Source organism: Myotis daubentonii, chromosome 2, assembly GCF_963259705.1.
Source record: "Myotis daubentonii chromosome 2, mMyoDau2.1, whole genome shotgun sequence".
In the NCBI taxonomy this organism is placed as follows: domain Eukaryota; kingdom Metazoa; phylum Chordata; class Mammalia; order Chiroptera; family Vespertilionidae; genus Myotis; species Myotis daubentonii.
In genome coordinates, this window is record NC_081841.1 from 132,531,665 (window position 1) to 132,548,166 (window position 16,502).

General features: G+C 40.0%; 1 protein-coding gene across 10 annotated transcripts in view; it reads left to right on the plus strand.

The window, feature by feature from the left end:
• The window catches only part of CAB39L (calcium binding protein 39 like), a 159,561-nt gene that overhangs the window by 102,865 nt on the left and 40,194 nt on the right, over positions 1-16,502 (plus strand). For 9 of the 10 annotated variants that reach the window (XM_059684597.1, XM_059684599.1, XM_059684601.1 and 6 more), the window contains 2 exons: positions 6,318-6,486; positions 16,358-16,417. In XM_059684597.1, coding sequence (XP_059540580.1) covers positions 6,318-6,486; positions 16,358-16,417 — 229 coding nt within the window. The remainder of the gene's footprint in view (positions 1-6,317; positions 6,487-16,357; positions 16,418-16,502) is intronic. The other variant, XM_059684604.1, reaches the window with a different exon arrangement.

The window sequence follows — 16,502 nt, forward strand, 5'->3', positions numbered from 1 at the left end:
TCATTTTGAGATATGATGGGTTCTCTTTTGTAATAACAGTAAAGGTATTTGCCATGCTTAAGGTCAGTCTTCCAAATCAGCATCACCATAATTACTTAGACCACAGCAAAATCCTTTCTTTACATCTTTATATTCCTTTTTTCAATATTAAATTTATTGGGTGATATTGGTTAATAAAATTATATAAGTTTCAAGTGTACTATTCTATATTACATCATCTGTATGTTACATTCTGTGTTTACCACCCAAAGTCAAAACTCTTCCTGTCACCATATTTTGACCCCCATACCTTTACTACCTCCCTCCTCCCCACCTTTCCCCTCTGGTAACCACCATACTATTGTCTGTCTATGAGTTTTTGTATACTTGTCTTATTTGTTCATTTGTTGTTTTCAGTTTTCTATCCTACATGAGTGAAATCATATGATTCTTGACTTTTTCCATCTGACATATTTTGCTTAGCATGATATTCTTAAGATCCATCTATATAGTTGCAAATGGCAGTATTCCATCTTTTCTTATGGCTGAATAATATTCCATAGTATATATACCCTATCTTCTTTATCCACTCCTCTATCGAAGAATACTTCAGTTGTTTCCATGTCTTGGTCACTGTGAATAATGCTGCAATGAACATGGAGGCACATATATCTTTACGAATAAATGTTTTCAGATTTTCAGGTAGATAACCAGGAGAGGGATTGCTGGGTCACTTGGTGACTCTAGTCTTAATTTTTTGAAGAACCTATTAAACATAGTATATACTGGATGTCCTAGCCAGAGTAATCAGGCAACAGAAAGAAATAAAAGATATCCAAAAAAAAAGACTTCCAAATTAGGATTGAAGAAGTAAAATTATCACTTTTGGTGGAAGACAGGATTCTTTATATAGAAAACCCTCAAAACTCCCTTAAAAAACTATGAGAAACAATAAACAAATATAGTAAATTTGCAGGATACAAAATCAATGTACAAATATCCATTCCATTTCTCTATATAACAATGAAATTTTAGAAAAAGAAGTGAAAAAATTCCTTTTGCAATTGCAACAAAAATAATAAAATACCTAGGAATAAAATTAACAAAAGATATAAAGGACCTATAACTGAAAACTATATTAGTAAGAGAAATTGAATAAGACAAAGAAATGGAAAGATATTCTGTGTTCATAGATTGGATGAATCAACATAGTTAAAGTGGCCATATTACCCAAGGCAACATACAGATTTAATGCAACCCCCATCAAACTCCCAATGGAATTTTCTCTTAAAAAAAAAAAGAGTTATGATGATATTATATGGAACTTTAAAATACCCCAGTCAAGAAAAAAAAAAAAAAACCGGGGGGGGAAGGGGCATTAGGGAGATAGATGAAAGAAACAGAAAAATATTGACAGTTGTTAAGGCTGGGTGATGGGTACATTGGGGTTTTTTTTGTACTTTCTACTTTTTTACTTTTTTATACTAGTATGGTTTAATAAAAACTTTTATAAATAAGATTATTGGTAGGAATTTATGATTTTAATATTAGACTTCTGGCACATCTTCCACTGGTCATGATTCGTTATGGATCACTGAGAGAAGTTTAATAACCTCATCCTCAGGTTCTCTCACTACCCTGGAATGTCACTTATCTGGGCAAGGAGAAAAGTCCATTTAGAGAAAAGTCTTTACTCATAGTCTTTTCATAAAATTTGGGCTCCAAATCCTTTATACTATATTTTGTATCCCATATCCAGATTAGTCTCTTTGGTGGACAAGTATTAATTTCTTTCTGACTTGTATTCTTTATGGTTAGACTTAGGTTCAATATGTTATGTTACTATCATATATCTAAAGACAATTCAGTAAAAAAATGCTGTTCTTTAACAAACTGTTAATTCTCTAGGATTTCAAGCTAAACTAGAAAGAAAATGGTGACAAGTACAGTTGATTCTGATACAACTATTCCACTTAGGGCTTCTTGTTATCTGCCCTGTCTTCAGGGTCTCCTGTAATTCCCTCTTCCTTCACACTTAAACAGTCCTCAAATCTCATTAAAGATATTAATGGTAAAACAAACAAAAAAACCCCACAAAACATGAAATTTAGAAACAGATCTGGGTTGAAAACTTGCTTCTGTCGCTTACTAGCTGAATAACCTTGAGAAATCTAGCCTTATTTTCTCTAAGTTTCAATTTCATCATCTATAAAATGGTAAGAATAATACCTGGTTCTAAGTATTATTAAAAGGATTAAATGAAATAACATCAGTAGAGATACTGAATGCAATACCTGGAACATAACAAGTATACAATAAATGGTATCTACAAAACAGAAAGTGAAAAAATGGATTTAAAGTTTGGGTTAAAACATAAAAGAAGAAAAAAAAGAAAAGAAAAACGTAAAAGGAGAATCATTATAATAGAGAATAAAAACCAGAGGAGTCATCACCAAATTGTTCATAATGGTTTCTTTGGGAGATATGCACTCCCTTTCTATATTATGCATTTCTAAAAATGTTTGAATTTTTAAATAATAAATATGTTATTACTTTGAATTAGAAAAAATGAAATATTTAAATATATATACTCTTTTCATTCTCAAAATTACCACTAAAGTTCTGACCCTAATTATCTCCTCTTGGACTCTTCCAAGCTGGAATCTCAGTTCCCCTACTCTCCAAGCCATTTTCCTCATTGCCACTCAACTGATCATATCTAGTTCCTGGGTAGTCTCCAAAGTCTAATATTTGTCATGGTTCCTGCCCTCAGGAACCTACCTTATCTATAAGTAGAATAAATGAGATAAATATTTGTTCTTTACCAAACCTAAGGTTATTGTTATTGTGATTTTAAACTTAAGATAGACTTAACTTGTGGACCACCTCTTTATATAATTGGCAGTAAGCTATCGAAAGCCAATATCCTGGAGGGTAGTCAGATTAGAATGATATATGTGTATTACAGATCCCTTAAACCAGGAGTGGGAAACCTTTTTTCTGCCAAGGGCCATTTGAATATTTATAACATCATTCGCAGGCCATACAAAATTATCAACTTAAAAAAAAATTAGCTACTATATTTGGTCAAACATTTAATTAACTCATCCCTAATGCCTTGGCAGGGCCAGACCAAATGATTTCACAGGCCTTATACGGCCTGTAGGATGGATGTTTCCCACCCCTGCCCTGAGCCAACAGTCTTTATATTTTCTTAAGTCCTCTATGAATAAATGACAATGCTTTTCTCCTTCAATATTGTTCATTTTCTTAAAACCTTATTATACACTGTAGTATAACTCAAACCTAGATTTATTTCATTGTTAAATTTGACACTTAAAAAATTGTTATTAAATTAGAAATGGAACAGGTCTAGTATGCTATTCCTGAATTGTTCCCTACAATAGACATTGTGTTTTTCTAGTGTAGTTTTTGCTGTGAGCTGTAATTCTACTTAATGATTATAGTGAGTCAGTCAATCCAAAACTATTAATTACTGGTTATCTATTATATGCAAACGAGGGGTCCAGTGCATGAAATTCGTGCACTGTCGCGCAGAGGCGGGGGTGGTCCCTCAGCCCAGCCTGCCCCCTCTCACATACTGGGAGCCCTCAGGGGATGTCCTAGTGACGGCTTAGGCCAGCTCCCTGCTCCCCTTGGGGAGCGGGCCTAAGCTGCAGTCTGGCCTCCCTTTGTGGGAGGCGACTGGGCTAATCAAAGGAAGGCACCAACCCCATCTCACTGCTGCTGCAGCCACTGCCAGTCACCGCAGCCAGCAAGGTGTTTTCATTAGCATGGACTCCAGTCCCTTCACCATGAAAAAATGACAACTTTCTTTAGGCATTTTCAAGATGTGTCTTTCATAGGATATGACATTTCTTTATTATTTATTTTTATCCTCACCTGAGGATGTTTCCATTGATTTCTAGAGAATGTGGAAGAGAAAGGGAAAGACAGAGAGAAACATCAAAGTGAGAGGAACACTTTGATTGGTTGCCTCCTGCATGAGCCCTGACCTGGGCCCCGGCCAGGAAAGAACCTGCAACCTAGGTACATGCCCTTGGTCAGAATTGAACCCAGACCCTGCCATCGGCAGGCCGAGGCATTATCTACTGAGCCAAACTGGCTAGGGCAGGATATGATATTTCTTAGCCCCTCCAGCAGCAGACCTTCGTTTTTTTCTCCAGGAGTGAGGTGGAAAAACCCTACATCACCTTCTTGGATTCTTATTACCCAAGTTACTAAGAATATTACCAGTGGCATACAGGGAGCTTAGCCAATGAGCGCTCAGAAAAGGTGTTTCCTCTGTAGTTCACACTGATCTCCGGCTCGGCCCCTGCCCAGGCCTAAGGCCTTAGGCCGGGCGTTAGGCCTGGGCAGGGGACCCCCAGCCCTGTGCAATCGCCAACTCCGCCCCTGCCCAGGCCTCAGGCCTCTGGCTGGGGTGTTAGGCCTGGGCAGGGGGCCCCCAGTCCGCTCTGATCACCTGCCCAGGCCTAAGACCTCTGGCCGGGGCCTTAGGCCTGGGCAAGGGACCCCCAGCCCCGGGCAATTGCCACCTCCACCCCTGCCCAGGCCTCAGGCCTCTGGACAGGCATTAGGCCTGGGCAGGGACCCCCAGCCCGCTCCAATGGCCCACTCCGCCCCTGCCCAGGTCTCAGGCCTCTGGCCGGGGCGATCACCGGCTCCGCCTCCCCGGGTGGTGTCTGGCGCTGCCCACCCCACCTGCAGTATGCAAATTTAATGGCCAGCTTTGTTGGGTTAATTTGCATACTCTTCTGATTGGCTGGTGGGCGTAGCGAAGGTATGGTCAATTAGCATCTTTGTCTTTTATTAGTGTAGATTATATATATCTGTCCCTTATCTTTTTTCTGAACTCCAGATGGGTATATACTACTGCAAAGGCGATATCTCTAACTAGATATCAGGCATCTCAAAGTTAACATGGTCAAAGACAATCTCTTAATTTCTAACCTGTTCCTCGACTAGTTTATTCATTTTTAATGAATGGCACCACCATCTACCCAATTATATTTAAGCCCAAAACACAGAACTCATTCTTTAATCTTCAGTTTCACCCCAAATTGATTCCCCTGCCCTAGCTACATCAGCAAGTCCTGTTGACTCTTTCTTCAAACAATATGCATGACCTGAACCACAGCCAGCGATTCTACTACTACTACCCCAGTCCAAGCTACCATCATCTCTAGTTGGGCTTTCTTGCTTTAAACTCTCCAAAGACTTCCTATTGAAAGTCCTGTAGGTTATCAGGCCCCCGCCCTTCTCTGCACTCCTGCCTCATTTCACACCATTCACTGCTCTTCCACTTGCGCTTCAACTACACTGGCCTTCTTCTCTAACTCATCAAGCTGGTTCTTGCCTTAGAGCCTTTGTACAGTTAGTTCCCTTTGCTTGGAATCCTTTGCCTATTCCCTGGCGACTCAATCTAAAGTAAATTAAATTAAGTAGTAGTTACACTGTAAATATACCTGTTGTTACCAGAGCCCTGGGTTCTAGGCTAGAAATAGAGTACCCACAGAATCATGACTCAGGTGAAGGTTCATTAAAGCTTTGTGCACAAAGGGAGACAACACTTAGAAAACAGGAAAGATGCTACTTTTTGAGCAATGGCTGGGGAGCAGTTTTAAAGGATTTTAGACAGGAAAGATGACATCTAAGTATAATGTCTAAGCATGTAGTGGTGAGGCTCTTTGGTGCTTTCACAGTATATCATGTTTCTTCATGTGTCACATGTCTCATTAGCGTATTAAATCTCTACCCAGGGTGTGTTTTTTACTGTTATAATGTCGATAGGTCATGCAATAGTTGTTCTGGGGCTAAACTGCGCATGCATTAGGATTGGGATACTTTCCCCCAATAAAGCAGATCTCTGGCATTGCTTTGTCTGGCCTGTAATTGGGTGCAGGGTTTGAGGGGCAACCAAAGGAAATGCCAATCTTATCATGACAGGCTCAGCCTGTCACACTATTTTTATTCTCTTTAGTTTAAGAGCACTTCTCAGAAAATGAAATTATCTTTTCATTTTTTATAGCCTGCCTCTTCCCCCACCAGATGTAACCTCTCTAAAATATGGAACAAGTGACCTTGACTAGGAAGCAAGTGACCTTGTCTGCTTACTGATGTACCCCCAGTACCTGGAATAATACCACACACATCATAGATATTCAGTGGGCATTGGATGAATGGTGTTTGAAAGAACTATGACAGGTGCTATCTATGCCTCCATTAACAGCAGTATTGAAAAGGTTCTTTTGATACTATTAAGATTATTTTGTTAATAGGATAACAGAGTTCTCTATCTCTTGTTTATGCTTTAGATATGAAGCCCCACAGATTGCCTTACGTTGTGGAATTATGCTGAGAGAATGTATTCGACATGAACCACTTGCCAAAATCATCCTCTTTTCTAATCAATTCAGAGATTTCTTTAAGTATGTGGAGTTGTCAACATTTGATATTGCATCAGATGCCTTTGCTTCTTTTAAGGTAATTTTTTTTTCCTTAATAAAGTAGATCACTTAGTTTCAGCATTTAGAGTCACGTGGCCTCTGAAGAAGCAATTTAATTTTAAAAAGCAGAAAATTCTATTCTTTGGCTTGGGCATAGACAAATGTGTATGATGTGGATCATAAGAGGCATTAGAAAATAGACTACAGTCTATTAGGCCAGTCTGCCACATCTCAACATACTGCCACAACTAATACAGAATGAATTCCAATATATAAATAGGAAAAAACAGTACTCTATGTATGTCATACTTTTATTTATGTTAAAAACAAAGTGTATAAGCTTCCACTTAATGTGTATATGTATCAAATGCCTCTGGAAGGGTATCTGGGAAATAGAGTGTTTGCCTCCAAGGAAAGGAATTGGGTAGTGAAGGGAAGTGGAGAACTACATCTTCGAAAATGAAAGACATAATATTATTTTTATCAGAGTACTTTTAAATTTCCACATGGTGGAACAAGCACTAATAAATTATATTGTATGTTTTTTATAATCTTACATATTCTTAGGAACTTTTTATATACTTTGTTATTATGTAGGTGTTAAGTTTAATCTAACTTAGTTTTTAAATTAAAACATATTTTTAATTGTGGTAAAATGCACATAAAATTATCATTTTAACCATTGGTTAGTGTATACTTTAGTACATATGTATATTCATATTATCATATAACCAGTTTCTATTAAATAATTTTCCATTTCCCTCTCCCTCCAGCCACTGGCAGCCACTTTCTACTTTCTGTTTCTATGAGTTTGATCGTCAAAAAGATGTTCAGAGAGCATATTAGAAAATACTGTAGCTAGTTTGCAAACTAAAATACTAGCACTTATACATCCAATGAATGATATCCCCTTCAGGTTTCTATTTTAGAAAGCCAGGTACTCATTCTTATGATTCTGTCATTGTTTAGTGTATTTGAAACTGGTATCAATGTTTGTGGCATGTTCATTTTTCTTTTTAAAAAATGTTTTTATTGAGTTTTAGAGAGAGAGAGGAAGGGAGATGAAGAAAGGAATAGAAACATTGAAGAAAGAGAAACATCGTTGATCAGCTGCCTCCTGCACACCTCCTATAGAGGATCAAGCCTGCCACCTGGGCATGTGCTCTGACCGGGAATTGAACCGTGCCCTCCTGGTTCATGGGTTGATGCTTAACTACTGAGCCATACTGGCCTGGCAGCATGTTCATTTTTCAATAATGGCAAATATTTTTTTAAAAAAATGCTTTTATTGATTTTAGAGAGGAAGGGAGAGGGAGAGAAAGATAGAAACATCAATGATGAGAGAGAACCATTGATCGGCTGCCTCCTGCATGCCCCCAACCATGGTTGAGCCCGCAGCCTAGACATGTGCACTGACCTGTAATTGAACTGTGACCTCCTGGCTCATAGGTTGATGCTCAACCACTGAACCATGTTTGCAGGCTCAATTCCCAGTCGGAGCACATGCCCAGGTTGCAGGCTCATCCCCCTGTAAGGGGGCGTACAGAAGGCAGCCAATTGATGTTTCACTCTCACAATTGTGTTCATTTTTCAATAATGGCAAATCTTTATGCTTTGAGGGCAGATAAAAGTTTTAGAAATAGCAAATAGCTATTTGACTTCCAGGTGCGGTAAAGTGGCCAATCAAATTAGTTAGAACTGTATTGGGCTTTGGTTATAGTAATTATTGTGATAATAAAAAACAAATTTTAAAATAGCTAAAATGGAGCCTGATTTTCTTCATTGTCTAATAAATAGGCTTTCAATAGCTATATTAGAAGAGGAATTCCAAAAATATTTTAAGCTGATGACATAACAGCATCATTGAAAAAAAAGACTTTCAAGAAAGTTGATTATAAAATAGACAAGATCATTTAAATATACATATTCAAATTTGTTTCTTTAAAAGCATTTCAGCAATTTACTTGTTCTGTTTACATAATTCCAAACTACTTTTTTTTCAGGATAAAACCATATATATATTATTTTTTTAAAATATATTTTATTGATTTTTTACAGAGAGAAAGGGAGAGAGATAGAGAGTGAGAAACATCAATGAGAGAGAAACATTGATCAGGTGCCTCCTGCACATCTCCCACTGGGGATGTGCCCACAACCCAGGTACATGCCCTTGACCGGAATCAAACCTGGGACCTTTCAGTCCGCAGGCCGACGCTCTATCCACTGAGCCAAACCAGTTTTGGCATATATTTTAACTGTAATCCATATGTGACTTTTGATTTTTTATATATTATCATAAATACTGTTTCAGCCCTGAGCAGTGTGCCTCAGTTGGTTAGGTGTCAACCTGTGCACCAGAAAGTTACAGGTTCAATTCCCAGTCAGAGCACATGCCCAGGTTGTGGTCTCATTCCCCTGTAAGGGGGCATGCAGGAGGCAGCCAATTGTTTCACTCTCACAGCTCTCTCCCTCTCCTTTTCTCTCTCTCTAAAAATTAATTTTAAATCTTTCAATAAATAACTACATACATACATATTTTTCAACAATATTGACATAGTTCATATACTAATCTATACTAATAAAAGGGTAATATGCTAATTAGACCATACATCTTCCGGACAACCTTCTGGACGTCCTTCTGGACAAAGCCACAGTGGTGGGGCTGACACAGAGGCAGAGGCAGTTAGAGGGATTAGGCCAGCAGGCAGAGTGATTAGGGGCGATCAGGCAGGCAGGCAGGCAGGTGAGCTGTTAGAGCCAGAGGTCCCAGATTGCGAGAGGGATGTTCCCGAGCAGTCCCGGTTTGGAGAGGGTGCAGGCTGGGCTGAGGGACACCCCCCCTTGCATGAATTTCATACACCAGGCCTCTAGTCTATATTAATAAAAGGGTAATATGCTAATTAGACCGGATGCCTTGCGGTCATCCTTCCAGACAAAGCCACAGCAGCTGTGAGGGCTGAGGGCCAGTGGTGCAGGAGAGGCGGTGGCCACAGGCCCGGTCCAGTCCCACCTGCGCCGCGGCCCCTCCTTCTGCAGAGGCGGCACTGGGAGAGGCGGCGGCGCCATGGTCCCAGAGCCTCTGCAGAGGCTGGACAGGTTGCGACCACAGTGTCTCAACCTCCCCCAGCCCCTCCCCCAGCCAGCCTGGCCCCAGATCACCACCCCACAAGTGGGCAGTGGGGGGGGGGGCAGCACTAAGAAGCAAGGGCCAAGGGCCCGCAGCCACGGAGGCCGGCTTTGGCAGCAGCAGTGGGATGATGGGGGTGGCACCTTCCCCTGATCGGCCAGTCGTCTCCCGCAGAGGGAAGCCAGAGGCAGCAGCAGTGGTGGGGTGATGGGGGTGGCACCTTCCCCTGATCCTCCTGGTCGCCTCCTGCAGAGGGAGGCCAGAACGCAGCTTAGGACATACCCTGAGGGCTCCCACACTGTGAGAGGGGGCAGGTAGGGCTGAGGGATCCCCCCAAGTGCACGAATTTTCATGCACCGGGCATCTAATATTAACATATATTTTAATCTTGTTACTGTATGTAAATAATTATGATAAATAGTACTTTTTAATATCTCCCCACAGCCCTAGCCAGTGGATCATGCATCACCCTGTGGACTGAAGGGTCGTGGGTTCGATTCCCAGTCAAGAGCACATACCTGGGTTACAGGCTCAAACCCAGCACTGGTCGAGGTGCCTGTGGGAGGCAACCAATCCATGGGTCCCTCTCACATTGATGTTTCCCTCCCTCTGTCTCTTCCCCTCCCTTCCACTCTCTCTAAAAATCAATGGAGCCAAAACCGGTTTGGCTCAGTGGATAGAGCGTCAGCCTGCGGACTGAGGGGTCCCAGGTTCGATTCCTGTCAAGGGCATGTACCTGGGTTGCAGGCACATCCTCAGTAGGAGATGTGCAGGAGGCAGCTGATCGATGTTTCTGTCTCATTGATGTTTCTAACTATCTCTCTTCCTTCCTCTCTGTAAAAAAATCAATAAAATATATATTTTTTTAAAGAATCAATGGAAAAATATCCTCAGGTGAGGATTAATAACAACAACAAAAATAGCTCCCCAGAGGTAGAGAAAGGTGAAAGCAGTCATTGCTTGTACTGAAAAGTATATATTATCTATAGACTAGGAATTTACTCAGCCTGCTCTAAGAAGGTTCCTTAAATCTACTAAAAAGTATATTAGCTCACATGATGGCAGAGAGAATGTTAGAGGGCAGAAATACTCAAGAACAAAACAAAACAAAAAGAAATACTCAAGAAAGGGAAAAGATTAGAGTGGAGCAGGAAGAAGGGGGAACTTCAGGAGAAGAAGAAAGGACCTGCAGGCTGGGCAGGGAGAGGGGCTTCCTGTGCCAAAGAAAAGAGAACGCTAGTGAGTGGACTTCACCCTGAAGATAGCCTGGTTAAGGGGTAGGCAAGGCTGGGTAGCTGCCTGTAACGCAATCTATGAAGGGAGCCACGATACCTCCGGAAATATAATGAAATGAGGAAAATCGAATTCATATGAACCGTCAGGGAGAATCCAATTTGAGGATGACAGTTTGCTGTGGTACTTTTGTTTTAAGAGCAGGGTGTGCAGGTTTGTTTGGGACCAGGGCTGAATTGCCTGAGACAGTAAGTAGAGCAAAGGAGCTGCAGTGCCGTCGTCTCTAAAAGCTTGAGCCAAATCTGAAATAAAATATCAATCTAGAATCTGAGATTGAAGGAAGGATGGTCACCAGCCTGCTCAGGTTTTCCACAGGTCTCCATCCAGTCCTGCCTGCTCCCCAGATTCTCCCTGAGAAAACGGGAGAGAGGAAGAGCCCTTACCTGGAAGTCTGCGATAGATGGAAAAGAGCAAGGGAAAGAGAGAAGAGAAGAGGGAGAAATTAGGGAGAAGACAAGATGTAAAGAAAGGAAGAGGAAATCTAGAAAGAACAGCAGAGTGAGTGGAAGGAAGGAAGGGTTGGGGAGAGAGAGAGTTGACTGGTGGGTAGAGGGAAGGGGAGGGGGCAGGAAACATGGACATGTGTTCAGAGTGCTGTGAAACCCTAGGAGTCTTTTCATTTCACAGGCCTCTCAGTCTCACCTGGCAAAACAAAATGGTACAGTGGCTACAGATGAACCCCACCTCCAAAAGTGTATATCTAGAGCACATGGTGAGAGCGGCCGTGGGGCATCAGATACGAAGAATGACATTTAACACAGAATATGATTTAATTTTTTTCCAGCAAAATATCTGTGCATAAGCATCTTAGGAAATTTTTTCTATTAATAGATACTGTAATCCTATTTTTCCCTTTTCTATCTGATGATGGACACAGGTAGTTGCTTTAAAAAAAAAACATAAGTAAGACTACACAAATAATTGTAAACATAGTACAAATTTTAATGCAGGAAAAAGCAAATACAGATGAATATGTATTTTTGGAAGTTTCCCCAAAGATTTTTCAACATTTAATAGAATAAACTATACTTGATAATAATGTCTTGTTATCGTATGTTCAGCCCACTTTAATTTTCAGCACAATATTGACGCGCAAAAAATTCTGATGTTTTGATTTTTATTTCAGCATATTGTTTTGTTGAACTTAAAATTTAAATTTAAATAACCAAAAAACTTTCCTAGTATGCTATCAATATTGGAAATGCCAATTTTCTATGTTTTTCTAAAATTCTATGGTTAATATATGTAACAATGACCTTAAGTCACTTTTCTTTTTAAAAGAAGCTGGTTTCATGGGATATTGTTAATTTGGTTTGGTTTAAGTTCGGTTCTACATTAGTTTGGGCTTTGTGTTGTTGTTGTTTTTTTAAATATTCTTACTGATTTCAGAGAGGAAGAGAGAGGGAGAGATAGAAACATCAATGATGAGAGAAAATCATTGACTGGCTGTGTCCTGTATGCCCACACTGGGGATGGAGCCCGCAACCCAGATATGTGCCCTGACCTGGAATCAAACTATGACTTCCTGGTTCATAGGTCGATGCTCAACCACTGAGCCATGCTGGCTGGCCTGGGCTTTTGTTTTTAATCTCTTAGACAAACCTCTTTTGTTTTGAGCTCCAAGATGACTGTTGCCCAATTTACTCATTCATGTTTTAATGTTGTTAGTTTATGTTTTTGTCATGGTATTGTCTATAAATTGACCTTCCCCAAAAGCGATTTCTTACAACCATGTTTTTTTCCATCCCCCCTCCAAGAATCAGGATGATTGAAGTAGTTTGAATTCCATCTCTCTGCCACCTGACTAGCTGTATGTCCTTGAGCAAGTTCATTTTTTCTTATCTGTGCAATGAAGAAAATACTTCCTGCTTTGTGGAGTTGTGAAGATTAGAAATAATGTGTGTAAAGTACTCGGCACCCTTCCTTCCCCAGCATGTGGTAAACCCTTAACAAATGCAGCTGCTGCTGGTGGATCTAGTATCATGTTCATGCCATTGTGTGTCTCTTAATTCCACCCACCACTAAAATATCAACATCCCATTTGTTTTTAAAGCATAATACTTATACTATGCAAAACTTAGATCTGTTAAACAGAATTGTTAGGAGGTGGGATGAAACAGTATATACTGTTTCAAATTTTTTAATTTTAAATTCTTTAAAATTTGAACTTTATTTTTATTTGTAAATTTCTGCTTTTTCCTTTTTGGGTAAAATCCTAGCTAGTTTCTTTTTTCCCCCACTCCATTATATGCTCTATAATAATGCTGCAATTATATTTGTCTATGTATTATGTGTATATATGCATGTGTTTATGTTCAGCAGGTTCTCAAATAATGTCACCTATATATATAATCTATATATATAAAAGGCTAATATGCTAGGTGTCCCTCTGCCCATCTGACTGGTCACTATGATGCGCACTGACCACCAGGCGGCAGATGCTCAACCCAGGAGCTGCTGAGCTGCAGTGACTTTGCAGCAGCGGTTCTCAGGTGACACACCCCAAAACCAGAGAGGAGGAAGCCCGATTCCTCGTGGGGCTGTGTAATTCCCACTTCGGCCGTGGTTTATGTTGTTGCTGGGGCACGGTCGCCCCGAATCTGGTTTACCGCACACTTGTGTTTGCATTCCACACCCTGTACGACAGCAACTTTGCAGAGTGCCCTCTTGCACTTCGGGACCCCTCGGGGGATGTTGGAGAGCCGGTTTCAGCCCGATCCCCACAGGCCAGGCTGAGAGACCCCACCTGCCAGAGTGACCCCGCTCCACAGATGCCAGGGAGGGACCACGGGAGGTTGGCTCCAGGGTGTGTCCAGCCCATCTTGCCAGTCCCACCCTGCCAGCTACCTTCTAATTAATTTCCTTTCAGTGTGCACCGGGTCACTAGTTTCATTATAACATTGTTGAGATGCTATAGGAACTTAACTCTTACTTATGTCAATTAGCCTATGGTAGAATTGGTTGGTTTGTTTTTTTGTGTATGGGGTTTTTTTGGTGGGGGGTAGAGGGGGCTTGGTTAATCTTCACCAGAGGATATATTTTTCATTGATTTTTTTTAGAGAGAGACACATTGGTTGTCTCCCGATCAGGGCTGGAGAATCAAACCTGCAACCCAGGTATGTGCCCTTGATTGGGAATTGAACCTGAGACCCTTCAGTGCACTGGCCGATACTCTATTCACTGAGTCACACCAGGCAGGGCAAAGTTGGTTTTGTTTCACTTAAAGTTACAGAACTTATTGACAATGTTAAGTGAGGACTTACTGTATGTACATAGTATAATCCCTCCAGTTTTGTGCATACATTTATTATATACAAAAACTAGAGGCCTGATGCATGAAATTCGTGCAAGGGGCTCAGCCCTTGCAGCCCCAACTTTATCTGGAAGGTCGTCCGGATGGTGGTTCTGCTGTTTGGCCTAATTAGCATATTAGGTCTTTATTATATAGGATGTTAGGGTATAGCTATGAATATATAATATATGCATACTCAAGTGTAAGAGCATGTGTGAGAAAGAATACAAATCATTTAATGGTCGTATCCATTATATACATGTGCTGGAGAAATTCTATCCTACCATATTCTTCTATTATTGAATTTTTAAGTTATTTCAAATTTTTTCCGCTTAGAATTTTGAAGGAGATGTTACTAACAGAACTCCTTCCTGATTCTTTGGTGTATTACTAATGTTTAGTGAACAGAAAATCTTTCCAGGCAGCATGCAGTGGCAGAGTGCTTTTTGTGTTGCTACTGTTGCTGCATGTGCAGGCTCTGGGGCAGAGGGAGAACATGGGCCAAACTCTCAAGGCTGACAACTTGTGGCAGGTGGAGAACTCCCATGGTGCATCAGTCCTGGGTCAGCTCAGAAAAATCACTGATACTGCTGAGGAGCTTTAGGAAAGGGGTTGTCTGCAAACTAGGTTTTCCAAATATCCATCTAGGAAAAGATTAGGGACCCCAAAGGAGGCTGTAGGACTACCTTACTCTCTCAAGGGTCTGTGATAGAGGAATAGTTTGAATTTTTACTTCAGACAGGCCATGACTGAATCTCTGTAAAAGATCCCCCCCCCCCATTTTTTATCCTCGCCCAAGGATATGTTTTTTATTGATTTTTAGAGAGACAGAAAAAAGGAGAGATAGAGAAACATGGATGTGAGAAAGAAACATCGATCAGTTGCCTCCTGTACACACTGTACCTAACTGGGGAATCGAACCTGAAACTTAGGTGTGTGCCCTGATCTGGAATTGAACCCATGCTCCAACCAGCTGAGCCACCCAGCCAGGGAAGTTTTCAACTTTGAAAGGGTGCATTGTGCTAATGTGTAACTCACAGCCCGTTAACCCCAGAGCAGGACAATATGAGATGGCCCTCGTTTTAAAAATTACAGCTCCAGAGCAGCACACTTGTTTGGCTTCAGTGTTCTACAGGGAAAAAGTACCACATTTCCACTGGTAGGCCCAATGGTCAATCATGAAATGAAATTAAGTTAGTCTCATTGTTTTTGAACTTGAAAATTATAATACAAAATGCTTTAAATATTTTAATTTTTATTAAAATAGAAATATATGGGTTTTACCATTGCTGCTGCCTTCTTTGTGAGATTATTGTGTGTATCTTCTATATGCTTTTAGGAAGTTTTAATTAAATATGTACTAAAGTATAAGAATTTATTTTGGAAAATTGTGAAATTCTTGTTAGGTTTTTAATTAAATTTTGAATGAAACCAAAATAGGGTATTTAGCCTCTAAGCTTATAAAAGGGATTAGGTGAAGCTTGTTTTCTTTCCACATTAAGGTGAATTAAGGATATGATTTAGGTGTGATTTGAAAACAGTCAAACGTTCCTTTATGCTTTTGTCCAGTTTTCTGAGAGTTATGTCTGTAATAAGATCAGGCTGCTTGTCTTCAACTTTGAAAGGGTGCATTGTGCTACTGTGTAACTCACAGCCCATTAACCCCAGAGCAGGGAGATATGAGATGGCCCTGCTAAATGTCATTCTTGTGCTTCCCAGCATCCTAGGCAACTCTATTTTATAAGTGGTTAAGAAAAAAACTAAAGCTTAAAATCCTTTAAAATCTGTTAACTTATGAGATATGGTTTTAGTCCATTAAAAAATGATTAGTTATTAATGGTACTTTTAAAAGATCATAAACTTTATTTGAATATTATATGCACAATGTAGACTTGTGGCTTGAAGAAATTATACTGTAAACTCATCTCTAAAATACCATTTGTTTTAGTAACTAAATTATTTCTATAATTTAACAATAATATAAATTTAAAACACACTTGTTTTTAACATGAAACAAGCTTGTGTTTCACATCTTAAACTAAGAATGGAAATAATTTTGTGATATAAACAAAAAGTTTCTTTTGAAACTTATATGTTTCAAATTAGTGGACTTATTAAATCTTAGAAGGAAAAGACAGAATTTTAAAAAACTTTTTAGCTATGATCATTTTGTTTCACTTGTTTCTTCTTCTCTAGGATTTACTAACCAGACATAAAGTGTTGGTAGCAGACTTCTTAGAACAAAATTATGACACTGTAAGTAGAAGTTATTTTTAAGTCTTACCTTATTCTCTCCTCCCTCCCTCCCTCCCTCCCTCCCTCCTTTCCTTTCTCCCTCCCT